Source organism: Chlorocebus sabaeus, chromosome 13, assembly GCF_047675955.1.
Source record: "Chlorocebus sabaeus isolate Y175 chromosome 13, mChlSab1.0.hap1, whole genome shotgun sequence".
NCBI lineage: Eukaryota > Metazoa > Chordata > Mammalia > Primates > Cercopithecidae > Chlorocebus > Chlorocebus sabaeus.
In genome coordinates this window covers 20,050,798-20,078,452 of record NC_132916.1, presented here as the reverse complement: position 1 = coordinate 20,078,452, position 27,655 = coordinate 20,050,798, and the positions used below count along the sequence as shown (strand labels likewise).

Below are 27,655 nucleotides of genomic sequence, written 5' to 3'. Positions count from 1 at the left end.
AATGGAAACATTTTACACCTATCAAATAAACAGAAGCCAAAAATCAACAAGGGACAGATTGTGGGAAAACAGGTTATTTTCATGCATTACTGTTAATAGTGTAAACTATGTAATCCTTCTGGAGAAAACCTGACAGTATATAATAAGAATGATGACAGTCTTACCCTTTGAACCTGCTGTATCTCTTCCTTCCTGGCAATTTATCCCAATGGTGTCATGAGACAAGAACTTATTGAGCAACTGCAGTGCTAGAAGCTGTGAGAAACGGAGATGAAGGAGACAGGTTCTACCCTGAAGGTGGAGCTGGTGCAACTCAAAGGCACTAACATAATTCACGTTCAAAAATGTCTTCATGGAATTAATTATAATGAGAAAAAATACTTAGTGACAGCCTACATATCGAAAAATGGAGAACTCATTATTTTCCGGAATCACTCACCACCCTGTAACCAACTCTCTCCCGTTCTTCTATGCATACCCTGAGACTCAATGGCAACGCCAGCCCCAAGGTGCCTTAACCACAAGCTTGAGCCTTTCCCTCCTTCCTCCTTCTCCCAGCCCCATCCAATGAGTTCTCAAACTATAGGCATTCTCCCTGCAAGTGCTTTTATCCAGGCTGCCACCGCCTCTTCCTTAGCAGGTGTCCATGCTTGCATTATTTCGTCCTCTGGTCTGTTTTCCAGCTTAATTGAGAGTTGTCTTTTCAAAATGCAGATATGATTGATTATGGTACTCCTCCATTTATTTATTTATTTATTTATTATTATTTTTTTTTTTTTCCAGGCTGGAGTGCAGTGGCCGGATCTCGGCTCACTGCAAGCTCCGCCTTGCGGGTTCATGCCACTCTCCTGCCTCAGCCTCCCGAGTAGCTGGGACTACAGGCGCCCGCCACCTCGCCCGGCTAGTTTTTTGTTTTTTTTTAGTAGAGACAGGGTTTCACCTTGTTAGCCAGGATGGTCTCGGTCTCCTGACCTTGTGATCCGCCCGTCTTGGCCTCCCAAAGTGCTGGGATTACAGGCTTGAGCCACCGCGCCCGGCCTGGTACTCCTCCATTTAAAACATTCAGTCCAAACTCTTTACTGGATATATAAGACCCTACATGGTCTGGTGCCTACTTACCTCTACAGTCTTGTCTCTTGTTTCTTCCCCTATACATACACACCCCCCACCAATTTCTACCCTACTGCATTGCTTGCAGTTCCACTGGATAGGCACCATGGGTCTTTGCACATGGCACTCCCTCTCCTTAAAAGCCTACGCTGGCTTCTCACCCCATCCCATGACTCCAGGCTGGCTGACTCCTATTTATGCCTGTTTGTTCTTCCAGACTTAATTCATATTTCATCCCTTCTAGGTACATCTTCATGATATAGGTCCCTACCTGACACCTGCAGACACAAGACTCAGGAGACCCACTTATGTTCACACACCTGATACATATCCCTCATGTAGAATGCTGTCAGTGCTTTGGGAAGCTGAGGCAAGAGGATCACTCGAGGCCAGGAATTCAAGGCCAGCCTGGGCAACATAGCGAGATCCTATCTCTAAAAAAGAAAAAAAAAAAAACAGTTTAAATTAGCTGGACACAGTGGTGCACACCTGTAGTCCCAGCTACTTGGGAGATTGAGGAGGGAGGATCACTTGAGCCTAGGAGTTCAGGGTTACAGTGACCCGTAATTATGCCACTGTACTCCAGCCTGGGTGACGGAGTGAGACCCTATCTCTAAAATAAATAAATAAATAAGTCAGTACAAGTATTATATGATGCATAAAGACAAAATGCAGCAAAAAAAAAAAAGGTCAATGTGTTCCCTCACTTTTTGTAGCAAAGTGTTTTTTAGTGTTATTTTCATTGATAATAATTGTATATATTTAAGGGATACAATGTGATGGTTTGATGCATATATATACATTGTGGAATGATCAAATCAGGCTGTTCTTTGTGGTCAGAACATTTAAAATCCACTCTTTTAGCTCTTTTGAAATCTACGATACGTTATCATTAACTGCAGTCACCATGCTGTGTAATGGATCACCAGAGCCTCTTCCTCCTCTCCCACTGAAACTTCAGACCACTTGATCAACATCTCTCCTTTCCCACCCAGGCCCCTCCACCATACTGAGTGTTTTAAAACTATTCCCAATGAATACCTAAATTTAAGCAGTGCCTGAATAGCTTTCATAACTCTACAAAGTGAGCAGGGAGAAATCTAACTCCTTACGCCATTAATATATAAACAGGAATGGTTTCAATAGATCTGTGTTAACTTCAGATGCCCTAGTAAATAGGAGTTTTTATATTAGATTCAGCCTGAATTACCCATCTTGACCTAATCTAATTGATGTAAATGGTAGGAATTAATTTTGTGCAGGCAGGGATAAAGACTAATCCAGGTCAGTCGGCACCTTGTAATTAATCCACGTACTCTTTAAAATAGAGAAAGAAATGCTGGCACACTCTGTGGCTTAAGGTTCTGCACCAGTCTAATGTAGAGTTCTATCTAAAATTTTACAGGGTTCACATTTCAGGGTTCAATTACAAATAACAAAGCCTTTCCTAAAGTTGGTTATTTCCAATGGCCAAATCTTCAGGTGTTCTTAGGAACTGGTTCTAACCAATCATGAGCAAATAAATATGTGAATGAAAGACAAAATATTTCTAGGTGATTCTTAAATATGATTAGAAAACCTGGGTTTTTATCATATTAAGTTATCACTGATATTACAGTTTTAAAACATGAAATCTCTGAGTATCAATTAATTATAAACTAGAAATCAGCCTTAATTCATTACCTTTCATTGCTGAGAAAATAAGTAATCTCTGAAAAAACCAACAATATTAATGAGCAATTTTCTATAAAATCAAAATTTTAAACTCTTATTAAATTGTGTGTGTGAGTTAAAGTGCCATAATGACGTAAGGTAGCTTTGCCTTGCCTTGATATAGAGGAGAAACTAAATACAGAAATCATGTTTGTAGGATTTTAAAGGTTTGGCATGAGAAAGCTCCATTGCCTTGACTTTTCTAGGTTGCTCTGTTCTTAATAACAGTTTTTAATATAATTTAACCTAGGTTGTAATCATATAATAAGTATTAAGCTATAAAGAGATATTTAGTTATTTGTTAAATTTGTCGAACTTCATGGCTACGTTCAGCAATAGAGCATTTCTCAGGGCAGAGAAGATGTGAATATTAAATGTAAGTAAAGGAGAAATACAGGCAGCTCACTTTTCACCAAAGTGTTCTCTTTGAAGAATCCATAAAATAAAGTAGTTATCATAAAGCAGATCATGTTTTCCCATGGGAATGAGTTCATAATTACAGGCTTGCTTCTTTACCTAATTATAAGCAATGGCATGCTTTTATAAATTACAACAGCTGTGATAGAAATATCACCCACACTAATTACACCAAAGTCCTCAGGGCTGTATAGTTGTTCATTCAGTCATTCAGCAAGCATTCGTTAAGTATGTACTCTGTGCCAGGTGCTGTTTCAGGCTGTGGGAATTTGATGCGGGCAAAAAACACATGCGCTTTCCCCACCACCCCATCAATATACTAAACTAGACTAGTAGGAGAGATGGCTATAAGCCAGATATTCATTGTAAATTATAAATGCCATAAAGGAAAAAAAAAAATACAGGTAGGCATTGTCATGAGGAGGTGATCACCATGCTGAGATCTGACAGGTGAGCAGGAACTGAGGTGGCGGCAGAAAAGCAATGTAGAGAGACAGTGAGCTCTGGAGGGACTTAGAGATGAGTGACGCGTCTGGCATGGTGTGGGAGAGAAGGCCAGTAAGGTCAGCAAGGGGACCAGGATGGGAACATGGCATGGCTGGAGGCCAGGTTACATACAGGTTGTGATCCTTATCCTAGAAGAAATGAAAAGGCATGAAAGAGTTTTCAGCTGATGGGGTAAGGATAGGGTGACATCAGGTCTGCCATTTGAATGATCATGGCACTATAGTTCTGCTCCCCTCCAGAGAATATTTAGTAGAATGTTATACTAGTACAGATGGAAGATGACCACGGTAGAGATGGAGAAAAGGAAGTGACGTGCAAGTGAATTAAGAAGTAAAGAAATTGACTAGAGGTGGTAATGATTTGAATGTGTGGAGTGATGGAAAAAAAGGTGGAAAGGATGGCTGTGACATTTCTGGTTGGCAGAACCCCACAAATGATAGTGACATTCCTTGGAAGAAGGCCCAGTTTGGGAGAGAAGTTGTGTTTCATTTTGGGTATATTACATTTCAGTTTCCTGTGAAATCTCAAAGCTGAGCTATCAAATAGTCACTTGGATATACTGGTCTGGTGCTCAGAAGTTTGGGCTGAAAATATAAATGAGTCATTGGCTGATCCTGCAAAGGAGATTGAAGAGGGATGTTGGTACAGGGAAGAGGAAAACCAGGATTCTAAGGGGCCGTGGTCCCCAAGGGAGGACAGTGCTTAACATGAAAACAGTGGCCAGAAGCATCAGATGCTTCCAAGAAGTTATACGCAGAAGAAACATAAAATACCAGTTGGGTTAAGCAGCATGATATTACAGAGAACTGTTTTGGTTGGGGGGGGGGGGGGTGTGGTGAAGCAGGAAAGAGACTAGATTGGCATTAGTTGGGGAAGAGATGAAGACAGTGAGTACAGATAGATAACCCATTTGTAGCTTTTACACTTGAAGGAAGAAGAGGGCTACATCTGGAGGAGGACACACTGAGAATCATGGGAAAGTTGCCTTAGATGGGCAAGTTTGAGCACATTTTCCCACCATTAGGACAGACAGAGACGAGGTGCCCTTGGGAAGTAATGAACATCTCTAGGCAGTAATGCTCATATAGAGTCCAAATTCTATATGAATTTACAAATGCATTTTTTGTGGATTAACTTATTTTAGCAGAAACCATACATGCATTGGTGTTTCCACTGCTTTTCTCATAGACATGGCCCCCGCAATGCTGAGGACCGTACAGACAGCATGGGAGTTAGCGAGTGCTCGGGTGAATTCTGTGCAACATCCAATTCAGAACAGTTCAGCCTGGGTAGTGGTTATCACTTCGAGAAAAGAAAGGATAATAGGCCGGGTGTGGTGGCTCATGCCTGTAATCCCAGCACTTTGGGAGGCTGAGGCGGGTGGATCACGAGGTCAAGAGATCGACACCATCCTGACCAACATGGTGAAAACCCGTCTCTACTGAAAATACAAAAAGTAGCTGGGCATGGTGGTGTGCACCTGTAGTCCCAGCTGCTTCAGAAACTGAGACAGAGGAATCACTTGGACCCAGGAGGCAGAGGTGGCAGTGAGCTAAGATCATGCCACTGCCTGGTGACAGAGGGTGACTCCATCTCAACAAAAAAAAAGAACAGAAAGGATAATAGTAGATCATCTTTTTTTTATTTCCCGTCTTTAAAAAAGAGTTGTAGAATTTCCTCCATGTTCTTTGTATTGAGAATTCTATATACACAGATGGTTCTACATCCTCCAAATTTAGAAAACCTTTTTTCCCCATCCCCTGGAGTAGTTAGCTTTGCACAGCTATCCTTCCCTAAATGCAGCCCGGAGCAGAGTCCCGGTGGTGTCTGAGAGAACCCAGCGATCCGGAGCCAACTTGAGGCCCTGTAGTTCAGGGAGACCCTGAAACCTGTGAATGAGCTTCCTGAACCCAAACCTTGCCACTCCTCAGTTTCTTTTTGGCCCTGAGTACAGAACGGAATTTGCAGCAGCTGATGAAGTATGGCTAAATGGGCCAGGCAGTGATCCTTTAAAGCTAAACCCCATTCTATAGTGTGCACAGAGCATGCTGCTTTGCAATATGGCTTCACCCTTGATGCTAAAAAAACCTATTAACATAAAGACTCTGCTTTTCCTACAGTTGACTCTGCCTCAGTACATCTGGTGAGCGGCAAGCCTGATGCCTGCTCCCTAAGTCCCCCCGTCCCCCACAGTTAGGCTAAGACCACCTTGGTGAGGCCATGCAGCCTCTGTGCATGGTGAGGCCTGAGCCTGCATGTCCGGACCTCGTGCTGGCAGGCCCAACGACACTCCAGAAAGAGCCACCACCTGTGGCAAAGTTGTCAGCAGCTGAGTCAGCTGCCAAAGTAAAAAGTGTACTAACGCTGCTTACCAGGCCACGATAAAGGCCACCTGCAAGACTGCAGAAGCGAACTGTGGCACAAAACACTGTGCTGCGAGTGGCCACATGAGAAACCAGTGGGCCCACACCCACCGTGCCACATCTGTCAGAAGCCACCATCTCTGAGGATCATTTTGTTTCTCAAGTGCCGTGTCCCTGAGCCAGTCCACCAGAGGTGGAGGCTAGGGGAAAAGGCAGTGAAGACCCTCGTCACCCGGCCAGGTTCTGCCCAATTTGAGAATTTGAAACCAAGCAGGAAGGCAGAGGAAGACTAAATTCTCATCTTTATTGCTAATAAGCTGATATTAGAGATTATGTCTCATGTCTGGGCCTGTAGGTATCTTAGTACCGAACTCAGAATCGGAACCTTCCTAGGCAACAGGCGGACCTGAGCAGCCCTTCACACACAGGAGCAGACGTTGCACCTGCAAGGGGGAGGCAAAGCAGGTGCTACTGGTGGGCAGCTCTGTGCCCTGAAAGCAGGAGTGCAGCCCAATCATGCCTGCCCAGTTTTCCCTTCCTATGCATGCCAGTCTAATTCCTGAGTCCTGCCCCCAAGAGAGGCATTTGGGGGTTAAAGAGAGACCAGGAGCTCCTGGAGGACCACCTAGATGGAGAGAACATCAGGAGTGAGGTTGAAATACACCACACACAGCCCCACCCTCACCCCAAGACTCCTCCCTGACATTATAGTAGGAGGTCAAGTATTTGCTACAGAGTTGGATAGCATACTTAATGCTGATGGCTTTGTGTGCATCTTAACAGTTGACAACAACATCATCACAGCTTGACACACATTACTTCAATTAGCATGCGTTCTGTGTGCTTAGAACCACATTAGGCCCTAAGAGACTCCAGAGAAACACATGGCCCAATTCAGCCTCATCCTCTGTAGAGGGCAGATGGGGACAGTATTTATGTTTATGAAATTTAGAGGATAGTTGTCAACTTGTCACGACAGGACATTAGCAACAAACACCCATGAATGAAAGTTTGTTGTGAGCCATGCTGGCCTGTAAACAGCCTTCAGGATGATTCTGGTTTTCTAGATGTGTTTCCTTTCTCAGTGTGTCCCTCTTCATGAGAGGAGAGGGGTTGTATATTACAATTAGACAGGTTTGGGAGGGAAATGACTTCATGGTCTCAGTGTTGAGCTGCTTCCCTTTGCATCTCGGGGGAAGGTGTGGTTCACCCACAGCAGGTCCGGTGAAGGAAGCACGTGTGTGTGTGTGTGGAAGGGTGGCGCTGACCTCCCAGGCAGGACATTACCCTTCTTCCTCTTCCTGACCACGTTCCCACTGCAGTCACGGTCATCACTCAGCTTCCTGTTGGGGAAAACCTTGGACACTGTGCACCCATCTGCTATAACTGGAAAACTAAGGATGACAGAGTGTTCAATGATGCTGTTCAACTTGAACCCTGAGTTGACACACGGACCGCTCTGCGCTAGTATCCAGGGCATAGGACGTCTGAAGGAAAGATGGAGCCATTCTTGGTGGGGTGGAAGAGGCAGGAAACTGTTGCTCGGACAAATCGTATTCTGGGCCAGAGCATCACAGGCGAGTGAAATATGGGAATATTGAGGGGCCTGGGGTGGAGGTAAGATGAGGCGATCTTATGGTATGGCACCTGCAGCCAGGGTGGTGGCACGGGCAGTGGCAAGCAGTGGGTTTTATGGAAGGATAAAAGTATCAGGCAGCGTCCTCGGGTGGAGACCACGGGTAGATGTCCCTGGCCTCTGGGACTCTCTTCACCCAGCAATCTATGTGTTGGGTACATACGCTATACTGGGCACAAAGAAGGCTGTGATCCATGACTTTCAGAAGCCCTCAGGCTAGTAAATTGGCATCTTCATACTATCCTTGGATCAGATCCAGGCTGACAATGTGAGCAAATGTGGAAAGCTTTAGAAAATGCAGGCTCCCTGGCACTATCTTAGACCTCATAGAACAGCCATTTCAGAGCAAGTCCTGGGAATCTGCATCCCCTTAAGTGCCCCCCGAGGCTTGGGGATAGATAATTGCATGAGACAAACTCTAACAGTAAATCATCTCAACAGAGTGCGAAAAGTACTGTGATTGGCTGTTCAGGGAATGACGAATGCACAAAGGAGGTTCCCCTAGGTGGGAAATTCAGGTGCGGGGTTGGAGACTTGTATTTGAGATTTCAACCAGCTCCATCCGCCTACTTTCTCACATACCTCCATATCCTGTCTGGTGGCTGATGGCAGCAGCTGTGCAGGGGTCTCAGTGTCGGAATTTGGGCAGTTTGCTGTGCTTCCGAAATGGTTCTGGCCTACCCTGTGTCTCCCCTTGGACTTCTGATTGGCCCATGGGGGATGGGGATTTTTGGATCTGTGGCAGCAGTAATGATCGAGGCCTCCAAGGAGAGCTCCATTTGGAGAGTGTTAGTAGATTTTTAATAGCCTCAATACTGCGTCCTTTAGATGTGTTTCTTTTCTCAGTGTGTCCCTTTTCATGGCGCGGGCAGGGGGGTGTATCTTATAATCAGACAGGTTTCGGGGGGAAATGACTTCATGAGCTCGCTGTTGAGCTGCTTCCCTTTGCATCTCCGGGAAAGGCGTGGTTCACCCGCAGTAGGTCCGGTTAAGGAAGCACGTGTGTGCGTTCAGCATTGCTGCGTTTTCCCTGCCACCTCACCGTAAGGATGGGGTCAAAGTTGCCTTCTGCTTGTCTTGATAGAGGCTCTCTTCAACTCTACCACTCCCAATTCTCAGCCCACGCAGTCTCCTACCGTGGAACACGAAGTTCCAAAAAGATGGTTCCAGGTGAATGCACAGCTGTGTTCCCACCTCCTGATCCTGTCTCCAGTGAGTGACACTGGGTCGTTCCTCAAGATCTCTCTTTAACCCCGTCTTCCAAGACAAGACCAAACCCCACACTTGAGCACTGGGCTCCCCTGCTCTCTTCCCTGATGCCACCCCACTCCCACAGGGCATGACCCCAGCAGAAGACAGCTTCAGCCTGTCTTACTGACTCTGGGTGTGACAGGAACAGAGATTTTGAAGGCCTCTTTGCCCTTTTCCCTAGAGAGTAGGTGGCTTTGCCCCTGAGCAGCTCTCCCCTGAACCCATCAGAGCCCAGCTCAGCCCTCTGTGGCAGAAGGAGCTGCCCGTGGAAAGGCAATCCCACTCCAGTGAGGAAGGAGAGGCACCCACAAGGAGGCCCAGGACACACGCGTCTCATCAAGGGCTGCCCCTCCCAGATGGTGCAGCAGGAATCCCGCCCTGAGATTGCGGTGAGGAGAGAATAGAGCCAATAGCTTCCTACTCTTCTACCATTTTAAAATCCCATCCTGCATTTTGACTTTCCCTCTGATCACAGTGATACCAAAGGTTTTCTGAATTTTGGAAAGGTCAAAATAATAAGGTAAATGTCAACAAAATGAATATGTAAGGTGTGTATCCTTGAAATACTCTTTCTTTGGTAAATTGTAGTTTTATTTAAATGTGAGCAGTTTTAGGTGATTCGGGGAATTTGCCCACCTCCTGCAGAAACTATCTTGATCTTATTAAATTAAATAAGATGTAACTAGGGAAGGGGAGAAAAAGAGTGAAATCAGGCATGGATCATTCCATCTGTGTAACCCATAAAAGTCATAACAACAGTAAACAATACCAAAACCTCTCAGGCGGCCTACAGCTGATTCAATCTCAACTTCTACCACCTAGGCTGAATGAATATAGCTTACAGAGATGGCCAAGGGAGTCTAGAACTTTCTAGAGCTACTTGCTCCTCCCCCTGCTTTACTGCAGTCATTGGTCACTGCCCAGTGTGCCCCTGGCACCTGACCAGTAGGGGGCACATGTGAGTAGCGTCCTATATGAGTGCAGCACAGGCACCAGCTGGTCAGGATGAGGCACCTCTACCTGGGCTCCGTAGGAGAGCTAACTAGGTCATTGGATTCGATTCATCTTTTTAAAGTCTTTGTGATGTACTTGATTGGGATTTTTATTAAATCTCTTAACCAACTTTCCTCATTCTCAAATGCCAGTGTAATTCTGTGAACACTCCAAACATTAGAAATACTTTTCTTATATTGTAAACAAATTCTGTTTATGTAGAAAATGGTTCTCTTTGCAAAAACAATTGCCTGAAAGCTCTTCCAATTTAGCAAGGAACATAGTCTGAGAAAAGAGAAATAGGTATGCAGTTACATACCCCGCCTCAGCCCTCCCACACATGGTCATTTTTGCTTGTTGAAAAATTAGACTTTAAGTAAAAAAAGAAGCATCAAAAATGATCCCTCATATAAAGGAGACTGTGCTTTTATAATATTGGCCATTCTTTTCAGTTGATTGACTTTATTCCTGTTCTTCATTTTTATTTTTGCTGTTGTCTGTTTTTCTCTTGTCTCACCTCCCAAGCTTTCTTTCCCTGAGCCTCCGGAGGGAGGTCTGACAACGCAAGAAGGATGAGAATGTGGGCGGGAGATGAGGGCGGGAGGAACTGCCCAGACCTGTCAGGCTTGGGTGTAGCACCTGCAAGGAGAACATGATTCTCCTGTGGTGACAGCCTGACCGGGCCCCCCCACCCACCAAGGCAGGACCACGGCGACCCGGGGAGCATGCTGCCAGCAGCCATGGTGGGGGCTCTGGTCAGAGGATGGAGGAATCGAAGCTCTCCTCGAAGGGCTGAGTCAAAACTTCTTATCCCACCGAGCCAAGATGGAATTCTAATTCAGGGTATGTTTGACACCTTGATGTGGCTGTGTGGCCCTTTGTAAAGGGTTCAGAGGGTGATCATGGGCTTATAAGCTTTTCTCCATCTTCAAATGGAATTGACAAATCCAGAATCTGTTTTTCTTCTCAGGTTATCATAAATTATGACTAATTTTACTTGTGGGAGGTCTATTTTCCTTTCCTATCAGACTTCAGTAGTCACATAGTACCTTCAGTAGTCACATAGTACCTTCAGTAGTCACATAGTAGAAGATTATTACTACCTTCTTTTTTTTCCAGAGCTGTTATTTTAAGATGGAATTCTTGTTCTGCGGTATTTGTGTTTGCCTAGTAGGATAAAAAGGGTGTACTGGCTTTTGGCAAATTTTAGTCTAAATCACATCACTTTATTATGTCTGGAATGGGAGATGGGGAGAGTACTTAATTTCTGGTTTTTCCCAGTAATTCTTTTTATTTTCTGTTTTGTTACTATTGTTTTGAGGCAACAATAGAACTAGTGACAAAAATGTAGCTTTCTTGTTAACTTAGTTCAAAGGGTTATGATGGCCTTTTTCTGAAATAAATTTTCATTAGAATGAAATACTTTGGAAATACCTGACCTCGTTCTTTTCTGTCTGGACCTTGGACTCCTTAATGGTACTTACTAGAAGGGAGCTCTTTGGTCTTGCCGATGATCAACCCATGGGAGGAACACAGTGCCAGCTGAGGAAGCAAGTCTGAGCCCAGAAGTCATAGACTCCCAGGGGCTGTCGGAGCTGGCCTGCTGCCCCTCCATGCTCTCCTCTGACCCCACGCCCTGAGAGTTTCCTAGGGAGTAAACACAAGTGTTGTTGCCTTTCAACAAATATGTATTGCAAGCAAATATATACCACATTTTTTTAGGCAGTGACATGCTCTGATCTATAGCTAATCTACTTTTAAGAGGTGTAAAAAACAAATGTTATCATCTGTTTTGTTTGGACAGTGGTTTCCAGCCATACTTTTCAGGCTCACTATATTCAAGAAGAGTCCAGCCAAGAAACTCTTTTGAAAATAGCCTGATAAGTATTCATTGCAAGGTAGTAAATTTGTCATTTAACCAGGTATCCAAAGGAGACAAGGCTGTTCCATGTTCTAAAATGCCAAAAGATGAGTGATTATTTGTAAAACCTAGGCATTCAGTAAGAAGTGCAAATCACAATATTTAAAAGTTAATTACCTGATTTTGATCCTTTGCTTCTCAGATGAGAAAACAGAGCCCAAGGAAGTTGATTATTGAGCTTCAGGCACCACAACCAATGAAGTGGCAAAGCAGGCCTGGAATCACATGTCCCAGACTCTTAATCTTACATTTTCTTTTCTTTCTTTTTTTTTTTTTTATTTTTTATTTTTTGAGATGAAGTCTCACTTTGTCACCTAGGCTGGAGTGTAGTGGTGTGATCTTGGCTCACTGCAACCTCCGCTTCCCGGGTGCAAGTGATTCTCATACCTCAGCCTCCTGAGTAGCTGGGATTACAGGCATGCTCCACCATGCCCAGCTAATTTTTGTATTTTTGGTAGAGACAGGGCTTCACCATATTGGCCAGGCTAGTCTTGAGCTCCTGACCTCAGGTGACCCACCTGCCTTGAACTCCCAAAGAGGCCTTCTCTCTTTGGTATTACAGGATAAGCCACCAAGCCCAACCATTTAATCTAGCATTTTCTCTCTTATCTCATACTCTCCTAAAAAATTTGACAAATTTCTGTAACAATATTCAGAGCTTTGCAAGGTAACAAAGTAAAAACATAGTAAAAACTATGCTAACGTGTAAAAGATTTTTTAAAAAACAGTGTATTGAGATATAATTCACACAATTTACCATTTAAAGTGTACAATTCAATGGTTTTTGGTATATTACATTATTTACTTTTTAAGGTGTGGTAAAATATATATAACATAAAATTTGCTATTTTAACCATTTTAAATGTACAATTCAGTGGCATTATATTCACAATGTTATGCAACCATCACCAGTATTTTTATAATTTTTTATCACCCCAAACGAAAATTCTGTAACCAATAAGCAGTAACTCTGTTCTCCTCTTGTCCTGTCTTTAATAACTTCTAATCTATTTTCTGTCTCTATTAATTTGCCCATTTTCCCCTGGGAATTTACTAGATATTTTGTATGAGTGGAATTATCTAATATTTATCCTTTTCTGTTTGACTTTTTTCACTCAGTATTTTCAAGACCCATCCATATCGGAAGTTCATTTCTTATGACTAATGAAATGGTCTGTTCTAATTCCCTTTTATTTCATTCTCTCTCCTTTTAATACACTTTAATTTCCAACCTGGTCATGAAATCCTTTAAGTATTTTTCAATCGATTGGTATTTTTATATTTAAGTTATTTAAATACAACTTAAGTGTGAAGAGACTCTTAGGATGGTATTTATTTTCAGTTAGTTCTTTAAAGGTAGGGGCCATATGTTAATCTTTGTTAAAAAAAATCTTTTTGTCTCTAACAATTAGTCCAGGCCCTGGCATAGAATAAATACTTAACAAATTTATCCTGAGATGGACAGATGGATGATTCTGAAGGTTTTACTTTTAAGTATCAGAAAACAGATTTTGGCTGGGTATGGTGGCTCACGCCTGTAATCCCAACACTTTGGAAGGCCGAGGTGGATGGGTCAGCTGAGGTCAGGAGTTTGAGACCAGCCTGACCAACATGGTGAAACCCTGTCTCTAGTAAATACAAAAGATTAGCCGTACATGGTAGTACATGCCTGAAATGCCAGCTACTCAGGAGGCTGAGGCAGGAGAATCGCTTGAACCCAGGAGGCAGAGGTTGCAGTGAGCTGAGACTGTGCCATTGCACTCCAGCCTGGGCAACAAGAATGAAACTCTGTCTCAAAAAAAAAAAAAAAAAAAAAAAGAAGAAGAAGAAGAAGAAGAAGAAGAAGTAATATGGTCTTTGAGCTTTAGTTCTTTATTCTCTGGAATAATATTATCTTTTGACATAAAAATTTATAGTTGCAATTGTTTCCCACTCCATAGAATTGGTAAATATAAAATGGTCATGTGTTGAATAATATAAGCATTTTACTGTGCCATGTCAAAAGTGAACTCAGGAAATCTGACAATGGCTAGTTCCTGCCTTTAGTGACCTTCTGTTGGTGTTTATTACTGAGGGTGTTGGGAGTCTCCTGGATGCTCAACTGTGTGACTTGAGATAGGTCCTTTAAATTCATAACTGCTCTTTTATTTTATTTTGGAATTTTTATATTATTTTAATTTTATTTTTCCATAAGTTATTGGGGGTATGGGTGGTATTTGGTTACATGAGTAAGTTCCTTAGTGGAGATCTGTGGGATCCTGGTGCGCCCATCACCCAAGGGGCATACGCTGCACCAAATCTTGGCCCCACCAACATGGTTACTCTTTCTCAGTGCTGGGCTCAGGAACTGACAGCAGTCAAGCCAAAAAAGAAGCTGCTACTACTTCAAGAAGCCTTTTCACACCTCACTAGAGTAAGGAAATGGAACACAAAGGTTTATTTCAGTGGTTCATAGATTTCACCTCCAAATATCAAAGGTAACTATACTTCTCTAATGGTTCTGTCTCCAAGTAAAGTAAGCATGCATGTATTTGTATATGAATAGTCTGCTATTCAGCACACTAAAACACGCCCTTCCTGGGCTTCAGCTATTTCAAAAGGTGTGGAGGATGTGAGAGGAAGGGTGCAAAATGAAACCCTGGATTAGGAGTTAAAATTACTGTAGGATGTCTTTACTGGAGATGATTTCCCACGCACTCTCTCAAAGATCTAATCAGGAACAAACATTTGCACATTTTCTGTTGCAAACAAGTTATTTGGTTTGTTGAGTAGAATCATGGTTATTTTCATGCCTGTGTGATTTCAGGAATTCTGTTCTCCTGCTTTTGGGAAGCTGCTTCAGCTCACAGATCCCTGCCTCCCGTGAACACCTGAACAGCCTGTGGGCTGTGTTGTTCTTCTGCAACCCAGCGCATGCATTGTTCACTTTCCCCATAGTCCTCCCTCATCTGGATGATGAACCCAGTTAGATCTCCGTGGCCTGATACTCTCTAAATCCACCATGGCAGGTGTCCTACACAGAGTAGGCACACAGTGAATATAGCAGTGACTTCAGAAACCTGAAATACAAGACGTTATAAAGGACAGAGCCTGGTTCTTATATATGGCCTGTGTAATCTGTCTTGATGCTTTGCAAGCCAAACCAGATACTTAAGTTATTATTGCTTTTTACATTTCAAAGGCCTACAGACTACCATTGGCCTAAATATAAAATAATAATTTCTGTCTGTAGAGCTGTACACCCTGTAGTCGAAAAGAAAGCCCTTCCTTCCTCATTTCTTAATGACAGCCTGTAATCATCTCTGAGCAATTTTTAAGATTTTTTCTAAACCACCATTTCCGTCATTATGTCGGCTGAGGAAGAGCCTCTTCTTCTATCAATAGAATGGTTCTCATTCCTTCCCAAGTCCAACCACCCACCTTGTGAGAAGAGGTCGTTGTAAATCTCAGCCAACTTTCTTTTTCAACAATTGTGTTGGGAGAAATGTCAGATGATAAAATCAGTTAATCACCAAATATTTACTGAGGACTTGGGAAAAGTTTTGGGGAGCCATTGGAGAGAATATGACTGAACCACTGTACGTTCTACCCGAACTCTATTTCCTCATTCACTTCCAGCCTAGGCTTGAAGGAACAAGAGACCGGGGTGGATCCAGGTTCCTGTCTAGCTGGGACATGGCCCATTTCCTTTGCAAGGCCTGGGAGCAGTTTGAGGAAGCCTGGTTAGGCATTGTCAATCCCAACTGAAGTCGCTGTTTATATGGGGTGAGGAATTTTTAACCTCACCCCATATAAGGCCTAACAACTTCAAGTATGAGTAAAATAAAGACAGAAATTGCACATCACAACTTAATGTTTGTTGTGTTTATGTACTGAAAGTATTTTATGTTTGTAAACTCAAAATTAACCCCATTGTGTAAATAATGGTAATGACTATAATGGTTTAAAATAATTTACTGTATCTGTCACTCTTTTCTGATGGAATTTAATAGACTCTCATACTCTTATTTTACTTCAGATCAATAATACAACTCTTTTCCCGTATTTCTTCATAATTAACTATGTAATTATCATTTGATAAAAGCCTCTTATTTTAATTAGAATAATATGATCATGGGCTAATGACTCAATAAATATTCACTGAGCAGCTGCTATGTGGAAAACTAATGGCATGCTGGAAAGAAAAGAATTTTTCCTAAGGCTTGTCCTTGACCTCAAAAAAGCATTTGTGATCTAGAGAAGACAAATTTAAAGAAATGCTACAAGTATAATATGAATAGGCAGAATTAAATAAGTAGTAAATGAATATCAGAGGGAAAAAATGCTAATTTTAAGGGAGATATAGAGTTTCCCCAGTAAGTAGAATTTGAACGGAGCCTTCCAAACCATTGAGGATACTTTCAACTCTGAAATTCAGGCCAAGAGAAAGTAAATATTTGCTTTTGTCACACTTTCAGTCTCTTTTAACTTACGAAGTTTCTACTAAGTCAAACTGAAATTAATTAGTTATACTGTCAGAGTGAGTGCGTTGGTGATTTCTCTGTGTAGAAAACAGTAGAAAGGCCATCCAAGGGCAGGCGTTAGCAATGAGCAAAGGCGCAGAGGAATGAAAGCAAATGACATTTGGGGGTTGAGATGTCCATATGGCTGAAGTTCCAGGTCAGAACATAGAAGGCCTTAAATGCCAAGATAAGGAGCTTGGGCTTGATCTGTAGACCTCAGGGAACTGTTCCTGCGTTAGGATCACCTGAGGTCAGGAGTTCGAAACCAACCTGGCCAACATAGTGAAACACCGTCTCTACTAAAAATACAAAAATTAGCCGGGTGTGGTGGTGCACACCTGTAGTCCCAGCTACTTGGGAGGCTGAGACAGGAGAATCACTTGAACCTGGGAGGCGGAGGTTGCAGTGAGCCAAGATCATGCCACTGCACTCCAGCCTGGGTGACAGAGCAGGACTCTGTCTCGAAAAATTAACAAACAAACAAACAAAAAAACCTGTGTGTAACTTATTTGGTGTCTCTCTACTTCCTGGAAGTTGCTTCTCAACTTTTGACTTCTCTCTGATCATTCTAACTCTGGGACTTGGAAGCTCTTATGTCAGCAAACAAAGCCCACAGCGTCTTCCTTCTTCCTTTGTATGATCAGCCAGTGATTCAAATTGCCATTGGAATAATCTCTGAATTCCCTGGGATAGACTCTGAGGTCCTGCATCACTAACCACCCTCTCTTTATTCACACTGCAGCACAGCTGCTTGGTTCAGGCTAACCACTCCCGCACGTGTTTCGTCTCTCCTGGCCTGGCTCTCTTCTCCCACACTTGGCTGCTTTGCACATCCCGTCTCTGCACATCCTCACCCATCACTTCCTTCCAGAGCCAGCTCGATGCCCAGCCCTTGGAAAAGCATATATGGCCCATGTTGTTACATTCATAAATCATACAGCAGCATCTCTGGAGTGTCTCCTTTGCGCAAGGCTATGAGAGGAACGCACAGCCGTGAGTGACCCAGGTCGGGATGCAGGGACCTCGTGACTAGCTCGAGAGGCAGGGCAAAATGGCAAAAGATGCAAACAGCGCTTCAAGAGAATGGAAACTGTGTCACATGATAGTTTAGAAGTCATTCCCAGCCAAGTTGGTATAGGCTTTGTATATAGTTATTGCTTCCCTCATCTTCATCTTTGTATATGTTTCTGGGAGTTTACATGGGAGGCTTTGAATCCTTGACTGTGATCCATTCAAAGACATGCAGCACAGATGTAGTTTATAAGAACCTTTGCCAATGAACATGGCAGAATTTTCTGTTTTATGTCTGCCATTCGTTGTTAGGTGGGGACTGTCCCTGTCCTGGCATACAGGACTCTGCTACTGGAAATTATTATAGCATACAGAGTAAGAGTTCCAGTCCCAGACTTAGACTGTCTAGGTTCAAATGCCAGTTTCACTCCTTACTACTTGTGTGACTTTGAAAATTATTTCATCTCTCAGTGCCTCATTTTTCTCTAGTAGGGATGATAGTAACATCTGCCTTTTAGAATTGTTGTGGGCATTCAGTGAATTAATTTAAAGAGAAAATGTTTCAAATAGGGCCTAGGTGGGCACAGCGGCTCACAGCTGTAATCCCAGCACTTTGGGAGGCTGAGGCGGGTGGATCACCTGAGGTCTGGAGTTGGAGACCAACCTGGCCAACATGGTGAAACCCCATCTCTACTAAAAATACAAAAATTGGCTGGGTGTGGTGGTGGGTGCCTGTAGTCCCAGCTACTTGAGAGGCTGAGGCAGGAGAATTGCTTGAACCCGCGAGGCAAAGGTTGCAGTGAGCTGAGATGGCACCATTGTACTCCAGCCTGGGTGACAGTGAGACTCTGTCTCAAAAACATAAAATAAAAAAATAAAATAGTGCCTAGCACATAGCAAGTACTCAAAAAATGTTAGCTATAATAATTGATTTATATTATTAAGTAGTCCTCATGACTGTGTAATTACCCTCTTTTTAAGTGTTTTCTAGTCAGTTCCTAGTAACTGGAGCTGCAGTTCTTAGTAGCTAGGGTTATCAATATATCTGCCTTCTGTGCTAGTAAATTTTTATACATCTAAAGTTTTAAAACCTCTGCATAAACATTCCCCCTGGAACACTAGAATCAATGGTATTTTATTATTCCTACATTGACATTTTAATAGCCAAGAATGGCTTTTAAAATAGTTAGGAAGACACACGGCATCTGTCAGTCTTGATATCGTAGTTCCTGTTATGTTTCTGTTTCCATGTGAACCCTGTTTTTTCAAAAGTTTATAAGTCTTTTGCTCCATGGTGAGATTCAGCAACAAGTTTCTATTCCAAAGAACAATATTTGTCCTACTTGAAAGACTACTCTGGTTTCCATTTTCTTTGCTCAATGGTTTATGCTTCTAGAACTTGAATTTTGTTTGATGTTTTTGCCAATACAATTTTTCATATTTGGTAATTTTGCAAATCTTCTTAAAAGCTCCAAGTCTAGCACATTGTCCTTTGATTTTTAGGTAGTGAGCTGCTTAATTTGGTTTTAAGATAAGGGTATAGAAAATATTAGGAATTCACTAGAAATATATCTCTGTTCTACAAACTAGGATCCTAGACTGTACTGGGTGTATCTTCCTTCTAGAGAAAAAAGCAGATTCTGCTTTCCTTGAAAATTTAAAGTATAGAGCAGTGGTTAAGAACACTAAAATCCTGGCTCTTCTACTTAACATCTGTGTGATCTTGGACTTGTGTAGCTTGCCTAAGCCTTGAATTGCCCATCTTTCAAATGGGAGCGATGGAATTCTCCTGAGGACTGGATGAGAACATGCATGTCAGTTGCTTAAAGTTAAAAGAAAAACAACAAACAAAAAGCCATGTATACCCAAATGTCCATTATTATTGTTTCACAGAGGTCTGACTCCAGAGTTTCTCTCCTGAACCGTATTCCTGGTTGTTGATATTTTCTTGTAACAAGATGGGCCCTCCTTGAATGGAGGAAGATTTTGTGTTGTAAATAGCTGTAAAGTGACTAAGTAGATGTGTTTAAGTCATACTCATCGGGAAGAAAGGGCAGGAAAATATAAAAATAAAAATTCAGACTTAGTATCTTTACCTTAAAAATGTTAATTTTTTACTTTCTCGGCCACTTTCACAACAAGTCTAATGAAATGGAGAGAGATTCTTTATAGAAGTTACATGGAAGGGTCAGAAGACTGGTGTCCAAAACCCTGACTCTATGTCAAGGTTGTGATGAGGAAGAATTGAGATCAAAGAGACTATTTTAGGATGTACTCCCTCTGTCGATAGTTCTTAAAGTCCACATATCCTTTAAATGATTTATTTGACAGCTTAGGTTGAAAGTCCCTGGGAAGCCTGGCAGAGGAACTCGTCCTAAGATGAGGAGACCCAGGGTAGAGCCGCAGCTGGGGACAAGCAGAGGGCTCTTTGAGTGACATCTGTTTCCCCCTCTCCCTGAAGCCCAAAGCCACTTCAGGGCCTGCAGTGATGGCAGGCTGCCAGCTTCAGAAGAAAATCTGCAGTTTTCCATTTGAGATTAGAGGATGACACTTAGACATTTGATCATCTCGCATTAAACACTTTGAATATCTCATTACACACACACACACACACGGCTCGTGCACACACTTTCTCCCTTCTTCAGGGATGCATTAGCATTGGTTCCGGCGGTCTGTTCTTCAGCCCCGTTAATCTGACTTTGTGGGTGTGTTTCATAACAACAGCGTCTCCATGCAAACTGCACAAAAGGAATCTTCAACCAACCAGAAGTTGGAAATGAATACTTGGTTCGTGAGCATAATTTTACAAGTGATTTTTTTAAAGTCTAGAGATACCAGAAATTATTTGCGAGAGGGAAAATGTCTCAAGGTAAGTATATTTTAAAAGTATTCCTGTGTGCATGAGACTGAATCCCCTGGTGGGGGTCTGGTGGTTTTAGAAATCAAACTATAGGGCCGGGCGCAGTGGCTCATGCCTGTAATCCCAGCACTTTGGGAGGCCAAGGCAGGTGGATTGCTTGAGGCCAGGAGTTCAAGACCAGCCTGGCCAACATGGTGAAACCCCATCTCTACTAAAAATACAAAAATAGTGGCATATGCCTGTAGTCCCAGCTACTTGGGAGGCTGAGGCACGAGAATCGCCTCAACTTGGGAGGCAGAGGTTGTAGTGAGCCAAGATGGTACCACTGCACTTCAGCCTGGGCAACAGAGTGAGACTCTGTCCAAAGAAAAAAAGAAGAAGAAGAAGAAGAAGTACTTTTAAATTCATGAATCCTTCTGAGCATTTTAAAATTTCCCCAAGAGATAGAATATATATGATGATTTGATTCTGAAAGAGTAGAAACATTACAAACAATTTGTAAATTCCCAAGATTTAAGAAGATGGATAAAATGGTAAAGTTTCCACTGCTGAGACCTACCAAAGAGCTTGTCATGCTGTAGGCCATGGAGAGAGCAGTGAACTTGGACTCAGGCCTGTGCCTAGGAAGACTATCTTAGCTCTTGAAGTTTCCTTGGAATTTTTGCAAGGTTGGGGAGCTTAAGGCACTAAAGAAGCGAACCCTGAGTGGGGGAGATTTAAGGACAAGGCAACTGGGAAGTAAGTCAGGTGCCTGGGAATTGGGCAAGTGGCCCTGGTGTGGTCCTGAACAAGCGTCTCCTATTTCAGAATCTCGCTGAGGGCCGGCCCTGGGAGGGGAGCCCTTTACAGAAGTTTGGTTGGTCATTCAGAATTCAGATGGTCCCAGTAGGGGCATCAGCTCTTTGTGTACAACTGGAAGGGAGTTTGGCTTCTCCGCATATTGAGACATCTGTTTACTCTGGCCAGCCTCCTACTGGAAGATTGACACAGACAGTCCCATGCTGTGCAAAGGGAAGATGCTGTGTTTTGTTTCCTAATACCAGAGCAGCTTTCTTACAGTGAGGAATCACAAATGTCCCCACATCACTACCTGCTTAAGAAAGTGATTCTGGTCCTCTTTGATAGATCCTGAACAATATGCTTAAGAGTTTCTCAAGACATTTTGTTCTTCTGGTGGTATTGTTTTTTTTTTTTTTTTTTTTAAAGAATGTTATGGATAAAGACCAAATGTTGGCTCATGCATCAAACAAGTAGATCAATTGTGAAGTACGGGTTGAAATGCTTGGGACCACAAGTGTTTTGGGTTTCAGATTTTTTTTTGGATATGGGAATATTTGCTTTACACAGTAAGATATTTGGGGGATGGGACCCAAGTCTAAACATGAAATTTATTTAGGTTTCCTGTGTACCTCATACGTGTAGCCTGAAGGTAATTTTATACAATATTTTAAATTTCACGCAACAAACTTTTTGTTAAGTACTTACATGTAGTGTTTCCCATGTGTAGAGTTACCCACTTGGGAGTCACGTAGATGCTCAAAAAGTTATAGATTTGGGAGCATTTTGGATTTTGGATTTTTGGATTGGGATACTCAAGTGGTACTTGGGGTTATACCAATTTTGATCATTTTGTGACAATTTTGTTAGTTAAGGAAGTTATTAGCATAGAAAGGGTTTGACTACCTAACCTGATTATGTGTGTATATACTGTACACACACACACACACACACACACACACACATACATGAAAAAGTATGCTCAAGGAAGACTATTTTGGACACTTTTAATAAATTGATTACACTCTAATAAATGCAATAACGGGAGTTGCTAAAGATTATTTGGGGAAGTGAAACAAAATACAAGTACCTCCTATAATGCAACTGTAGGCTAGACCATCTATAAGGTTCTAGAGCTCTCCTTGTGTGTTCTTTTCCAACAATTGTGCAGGTTGTTTGTATGTCTGGGCAGGGTTAGGTGGGTTTAGTAGAATCTATGTATTTTAAATTTCCAGTTCACCTCTTTAAAAGATGCCAAGTGTCTTCACTCATAAACATTTGTATCTGCAAATGATTCAAAAACAGGTTGATTTGATTATAATTGTTAAGCTCAATCTCTGAAAAACAATTAAGTTTTTTTTTAAGGGAGTTGTATTTATACAATGCATTTGCTTAACATGTATTGTTTTCTCATAGCTGGTACAAAGGTATACTTCAAAGTACCATTAAATGAGATGAAATTGGTGATTTTGTTTGTTGCTTTTACATTACCTTTTTACGTCTTCACAACCAAAATATAACTGTCCTTAAAACTGGTGAAATCTGAATGTACCCCGTGGACTGGACCACTGTCAGTTTCTGTTGTTATACTGTAGGTACGCAAGATGTTATTGTTGGGGAAAACTGAGTGAAGGGTACAGGAAGGCCCTTTGTATGTTTTTGGTTTTGTTTCGTTTTTGCAGTTTCTTATAGATTTATACTTATTTCAAAATAAAAAGTGCAAACAACAAAAAGTAACTGTTCTCTAGAACTCTTACCTGAAGTCTCTGGTGCCTGGCAGGGATTCAAAAAAGACACTCGGATTCAACCTTAAGTGACTGCCAAGCATTAAGTCCTGTGAGGTTTCCCTCGTGCAACAGATACTGTCTTGTAGATGTTGGTGCTCCAGAAATGCTTCTTGAGTGCCATTGTCCCCAAACTACCTTGCTCATGGGGAAGAGATACTTTACACTCTGAGGTCTCTACTTACTCAGGTCATACCCTTTGCCCTACCTGTATGGCCAGGTAGGTGGCCAAGCCCTGGGTTCCCCCAAATATTAGGAACATGACATTGAGAACAAATGATGTTCTGTGAGCCCTTAGTGTGTGTCTGGCTCAGTCAGGCCATAGGCCTATTAAATCACTGAAGCCTCAGAACACCCCACGAGGCCATGAAAATTTAGCCATTTTAAACAGGGCAAGTTTAAACAATAATTCAGTGGTGTCTCTACTTTCAAAATAGTTTGTTAGGGATCTCAATGAAGGCCATGGATCCTCTTAGCTAAACAAATAAACTAAATTTCTTTTGAATTACAATGTCAACAAAAGAAAACTTTGAAACTGTCTGATCGTCCTTCCCTTCTGAGGATAAAGACTGGCCATTATCCATGGCCCCTGCTATTTTTGCTAACTCCTGCTATGTTTAGCATCGATAGAGCCAAATTTTAGATCACTGGTTTCGGTAAATAGCTCAGAGTGAGACTAATGTTTACTCAGCAGACAGTGGGTTCCTATTGCTTCAAATTGGTTTTGCGCCAGGGAAGATGGAGAGGGACATATGGAAGGACCCAATATTACAGCGAATCGGGGTGAACCTGCCAGAGAGAAGCCTCCCGTATGTCTCAGCTACAGGGAGAGAAGGAGGCCAGGAGACCCTGCCAGGCCGACCAGCCTCCCTCAGCCCCTTACTGCTACAAAGCAGCAGTGTCCACCATTGATCTGGAAGATGCACAGTGAGGCATGCAGAAGCCTCATTCTGGAGCAGCCACAGACTGAGGAAGTCACTGATTCCCAAAATGCGTCCCCAGGACCAGCAGCTTCAACCATCTGGGAACTTGCTAGAAATCCTCGGGCCCCACTCCAGCCCCACCAAATCAGAGACCTGGGGCTAGGGCCCAGCAGTCTGTGTCTTACCAAGCCTCCAGGGGACTCCCAGGCTAGCTAAGGTGTGAGAACCCCTGGGCTAGAGAACCTGGGGCGATCCCGTTTCCAGGCTTCAGAGTCTATGAAAGGAAAGAGTTTGGTTAAACATATTTACCTAGGGCCCCCCCCTTCACCCCCAAATCACATATTCCAGAATCTCTAATTCTATACATCTGTGAAATAAACACACATATCTGGCAGTATTGAATAGTGATTAAGCTCTGAAATCTAACTGCCTGGGTTCAAATTCTGGGGCCTCCACTGCCTAGCATTGCACATCCAAGCAATCTACTGAACTTGCTGTGTTTTGAGCTCTTCATCCATAAAGTGGAGACGGTAGCACCTCTGTCCTAGGAGAGAGTTGTGAGGAATTAGTCTAATACAGGCAAGACAGCACCAGGCACTTAGAAAGTACTCACACATTAGCTAGGGTTAGGGTTTGCGTACTTCACTCTCTCTAAAGAATTGGGAAACTTTGAAGATGGGGGTTATAGCTTGTACAGCTTTGTTTGTCATATTTGGGCTATATATTTAAAATGCTCTTAAACACTTGCTAAAGAAATAAGAAATCACTGGTGTTAAAATTTTATATTTAGGCTGGGCACGGTGGCTTATGCCTATAATCCCAGCACTTTGGGAGGCTGAGGTGGGTGGATCACTTGAGGTCAGGAGTTTGAGACCAGCCTGGCCAATGTGACAAAACCTCAACTCTGCTAAAAATACAAAAATTAGCCAGGTGTGGTGGCAGGCACCAATAATCCCAGCAACTCGGGAGGCTGAAGCAGGAGAATCACTTGAACCCAGGAGACAGAGTTTGCAGTGAGCCATGATCACACCACTGTACTCCAGCTTGAGTGACAGAGTGAGATTCTAGCTCAAAAAGAAAAACAAAAAACTATTTATAGGAAGTTCCTACATTGGGTTGTATCTGTAGATGACCTGGAAGCTGAATTTGTAAAGAATAAGTGGTAATTCTTTAGGAAGGCATTGAATGTTCCTACAAATCTAGTGATGGGGATATATGTGAGACCTGTAACTGTTTCCATGCTATAACTTAAAAAAAAAGAAGAAAATTCGTTTCGACTTACCTGTATTTGGAACTCTTTAAGCCTTTTGAAGCTTGTCTATCCATCATAGGAAGGAAATTAATATGAATGGGTGCCTTTTAGGGGCCACGCATGCACCATGATGAATGTTCACCAAGTCTTATGTCATTTAAATCAAAAGGTAATTCTGTCAAATGAGGCGGTTCCCCTGATTTTAAAGAGACCGAGATCGACTGAAGTTAAAATCTATGATCATACAATAAGTCACAGGTCCGAGATTGGAAACTTGTATCTCACTCCATAATTCACCCTTTAGTATCACTAGTTTAGCTGTTATACTTTTGAAATATAAAGCTAAATTTTCAACAAGCGAGACATGAACATCTTTTTGCCACTTCAAAAACACAACTGGACAACACAGTGGTTGTTAAAGTTATGTTGTAGGCTGGGCGCGGTGGCTCATGCCTATAATACCAGCACTTTGGGAGGCCGAGACAGGCGGATCATGAGATCAGGAGTTCACGACCGGCCTGGACAGCATGGTGAAACCCTATCTCTACTAAAACTACAAAAATTAGCTGGGCGTGGTGGCACATGCCTGTTATCGCAACTACTCAGTAGGCTGAGGCAGGAGAATCGCTTGAACCCCAGTGACAGAGGTTGCAGTGAGCCAAGATTGTGCCACTGCACTCCAGCCAGGGTGACAGAGCAAGACTCCATCTCAAAAAAAAGAGTTCTGATGTGTGGGGCGTGTTATAAAGGGTATTGGGAACCTCTCACCATTAACAGTACTTCTCATTTTGTTTTGGAGTGTCTGTGTGTGTGTGTGTGTGTGTGTGTGTGTGTGTGTGTGTGTACTTATATATATGGTATCTGGTACCCAAATTGTACCCTCTAACAGTTATTTAAATCACCTAGTGTAATGCTTTAACATGTAGTTATGTTTTGTTCTGTCATCATAAGTAAGAAACAGAAGCACAAGCTGATGGGAAAATAATAACCCCAAAGACAACCATCAATAACAAAGATACTTTCTAAATCAATCTAGAACCTGGCAGTCTCCATAATGGGTCAACTTCCGACTTGTTCCTTGTTGCCTCAGGGCTGTTCTGAACCCTGAAGTCCTCCCGCTCTGTAGCTGATGACCTGCTGTGTTCACTCCTTACGAGGAAGCAGCCACTTCCTCCCGTGGACTAGTAGCCTGGCACTTCTGCATGTGTAATGGCACAGCTGAGTGGTACCAGTGCTTCTAATTTTGTACCTGCGAAAATCAAAACACCTCAGCAAGGCCTGCATTTTCATCTCCATCATTATCCCTTTATCTGCCTAGGCCTTTAGATGAAAAAATGGCCAAGGTACTTGGAGAGATACGAGATGCCAGGGAGGCAGGGGAGCCAGACCCAGGTTTTAGTCTCGTAATAAAGAAAATCATGAAGTCCCTTCCCACTTCTCTCCTTTCCTGACTCCTTCCTGTCAGTTTATCAAAATGAAAGCAGATTAGGATACACAGATTGCCTACCAAGGGTTCTTAGATTCTGACTTGCTTAATACTTAAAATATAATTTTATTCAGTCCATTAGAAAAGCTCTTGGCTGGCCGGGTATGGTGGCCTGTAATCCCAGCACTTTGGGAGACTGAGGCAGGCAGATCACTTGAGCTCAGGAGTTCGAGACCAGCCTGGCCAACATGGTGAAGCCCCATCTCTACTAAAAATACAAAAATTAGCCAGGCGTGGTGGCACGTGCCTGTAATCCCAGCTACTTGTGAGGCTGAGGCAGGAGAATCACTTGAATCCAGGAGGTGGAGGTTACAGTGAGCCAAGATTGTGCCACTGCACTCTTGCCTGGACGACAGAGCAAGACTCCATCTGAAAAAAAATAAAAACTTTTTTCCACTTGAAAAGCTACTTCCTACAGTATTTAAAAAAATCAGTCTAGAATATATTCTGCTTTTTTGTTCAATTGTACCTTAATTTGGAAGTGTGGAACATTCTTGTGTCACAGTAGTGTCTCTCTACCCTGGCAACACATAGGAATCACAAGAAAAAATACTCTGGTCTTGCCCTCCAGTGAATATGCTGTTTTAAAATAGTGTTTGATTGCTGTTTAGCACCTTGATTTTTGAAAACTTGCAGAATTTCTTGTGGCATTTTTACATAGTTGAATGTACTTGGTGCCTTTGAATTTGCTTATATATTATTATCACTGGCAATGGAACTAATTTTAAGTCTTTTCAGTTTGACATAGTAGAGCCTTTCACTCTGGTGAAGATCAGGACTTACAAAAAGATTCGAAGTGCAAATAATAGACAATTGCAAATAATAGCTTTCTATTGGTGCTGAGTTTCAGTGTTGAAAGTATCTTCGATGGTTGATGGTCTGACCGACTGACCTGTTAGCGTGGTGAAAATGAATCTTAGTTGGTTCTTTGGAGTGAGGGGGAGATGTTTGGCTGGTGCTGTCCTCTGAGGGCAGGGAATTGTCAGCACAAACGCACTCGTCATTAGCGTTGGGCTTCAGACATAAGCCTTCCTCTGGTCTCCTTTCAATGGAGTTTGGTAGCATTTCACATGGGTCTCAAGGGCCCCTCTTGTCCCTTCTGAACAAGCCCCCTCTGAACTCAGAGACAAAAGTGACTTTTCCTACAAC

General features: G+C 42.6%; 1 protein-coding gene across 5 annotated transcripts in view; it reads left to right on the top strand.

Annotated features, from left to right (window-relative positions):
- The window catches only part of PLEKHG1 (pleckstrin homology and RhoGEF domain containing G1), a 245,373-nt gene that overhangs the window by 77,059 nt on the left and 140,659 nt on the right, over nt 1-27,655 (top strand). The window contains exon 1 of one of the 5 annotated variants that reach the window (XM_008007559.3): nt 3,029-7,687. The exons of the other annotated variants lie outside the window; for them this stretch is intronic. Within the exon in view, the coding sequence (XP_008005750.3) occupies nt 7,609-7,687 (79 nt within the window). The 5' untranslated portion in view covers nt 3,029-7,608. Of the gene's footprint in view, nt 1-3,028; nt 7,688-27,655 lie in introns of those variants that run through there. 5 annotated transcript variants of the gene reach the window in all.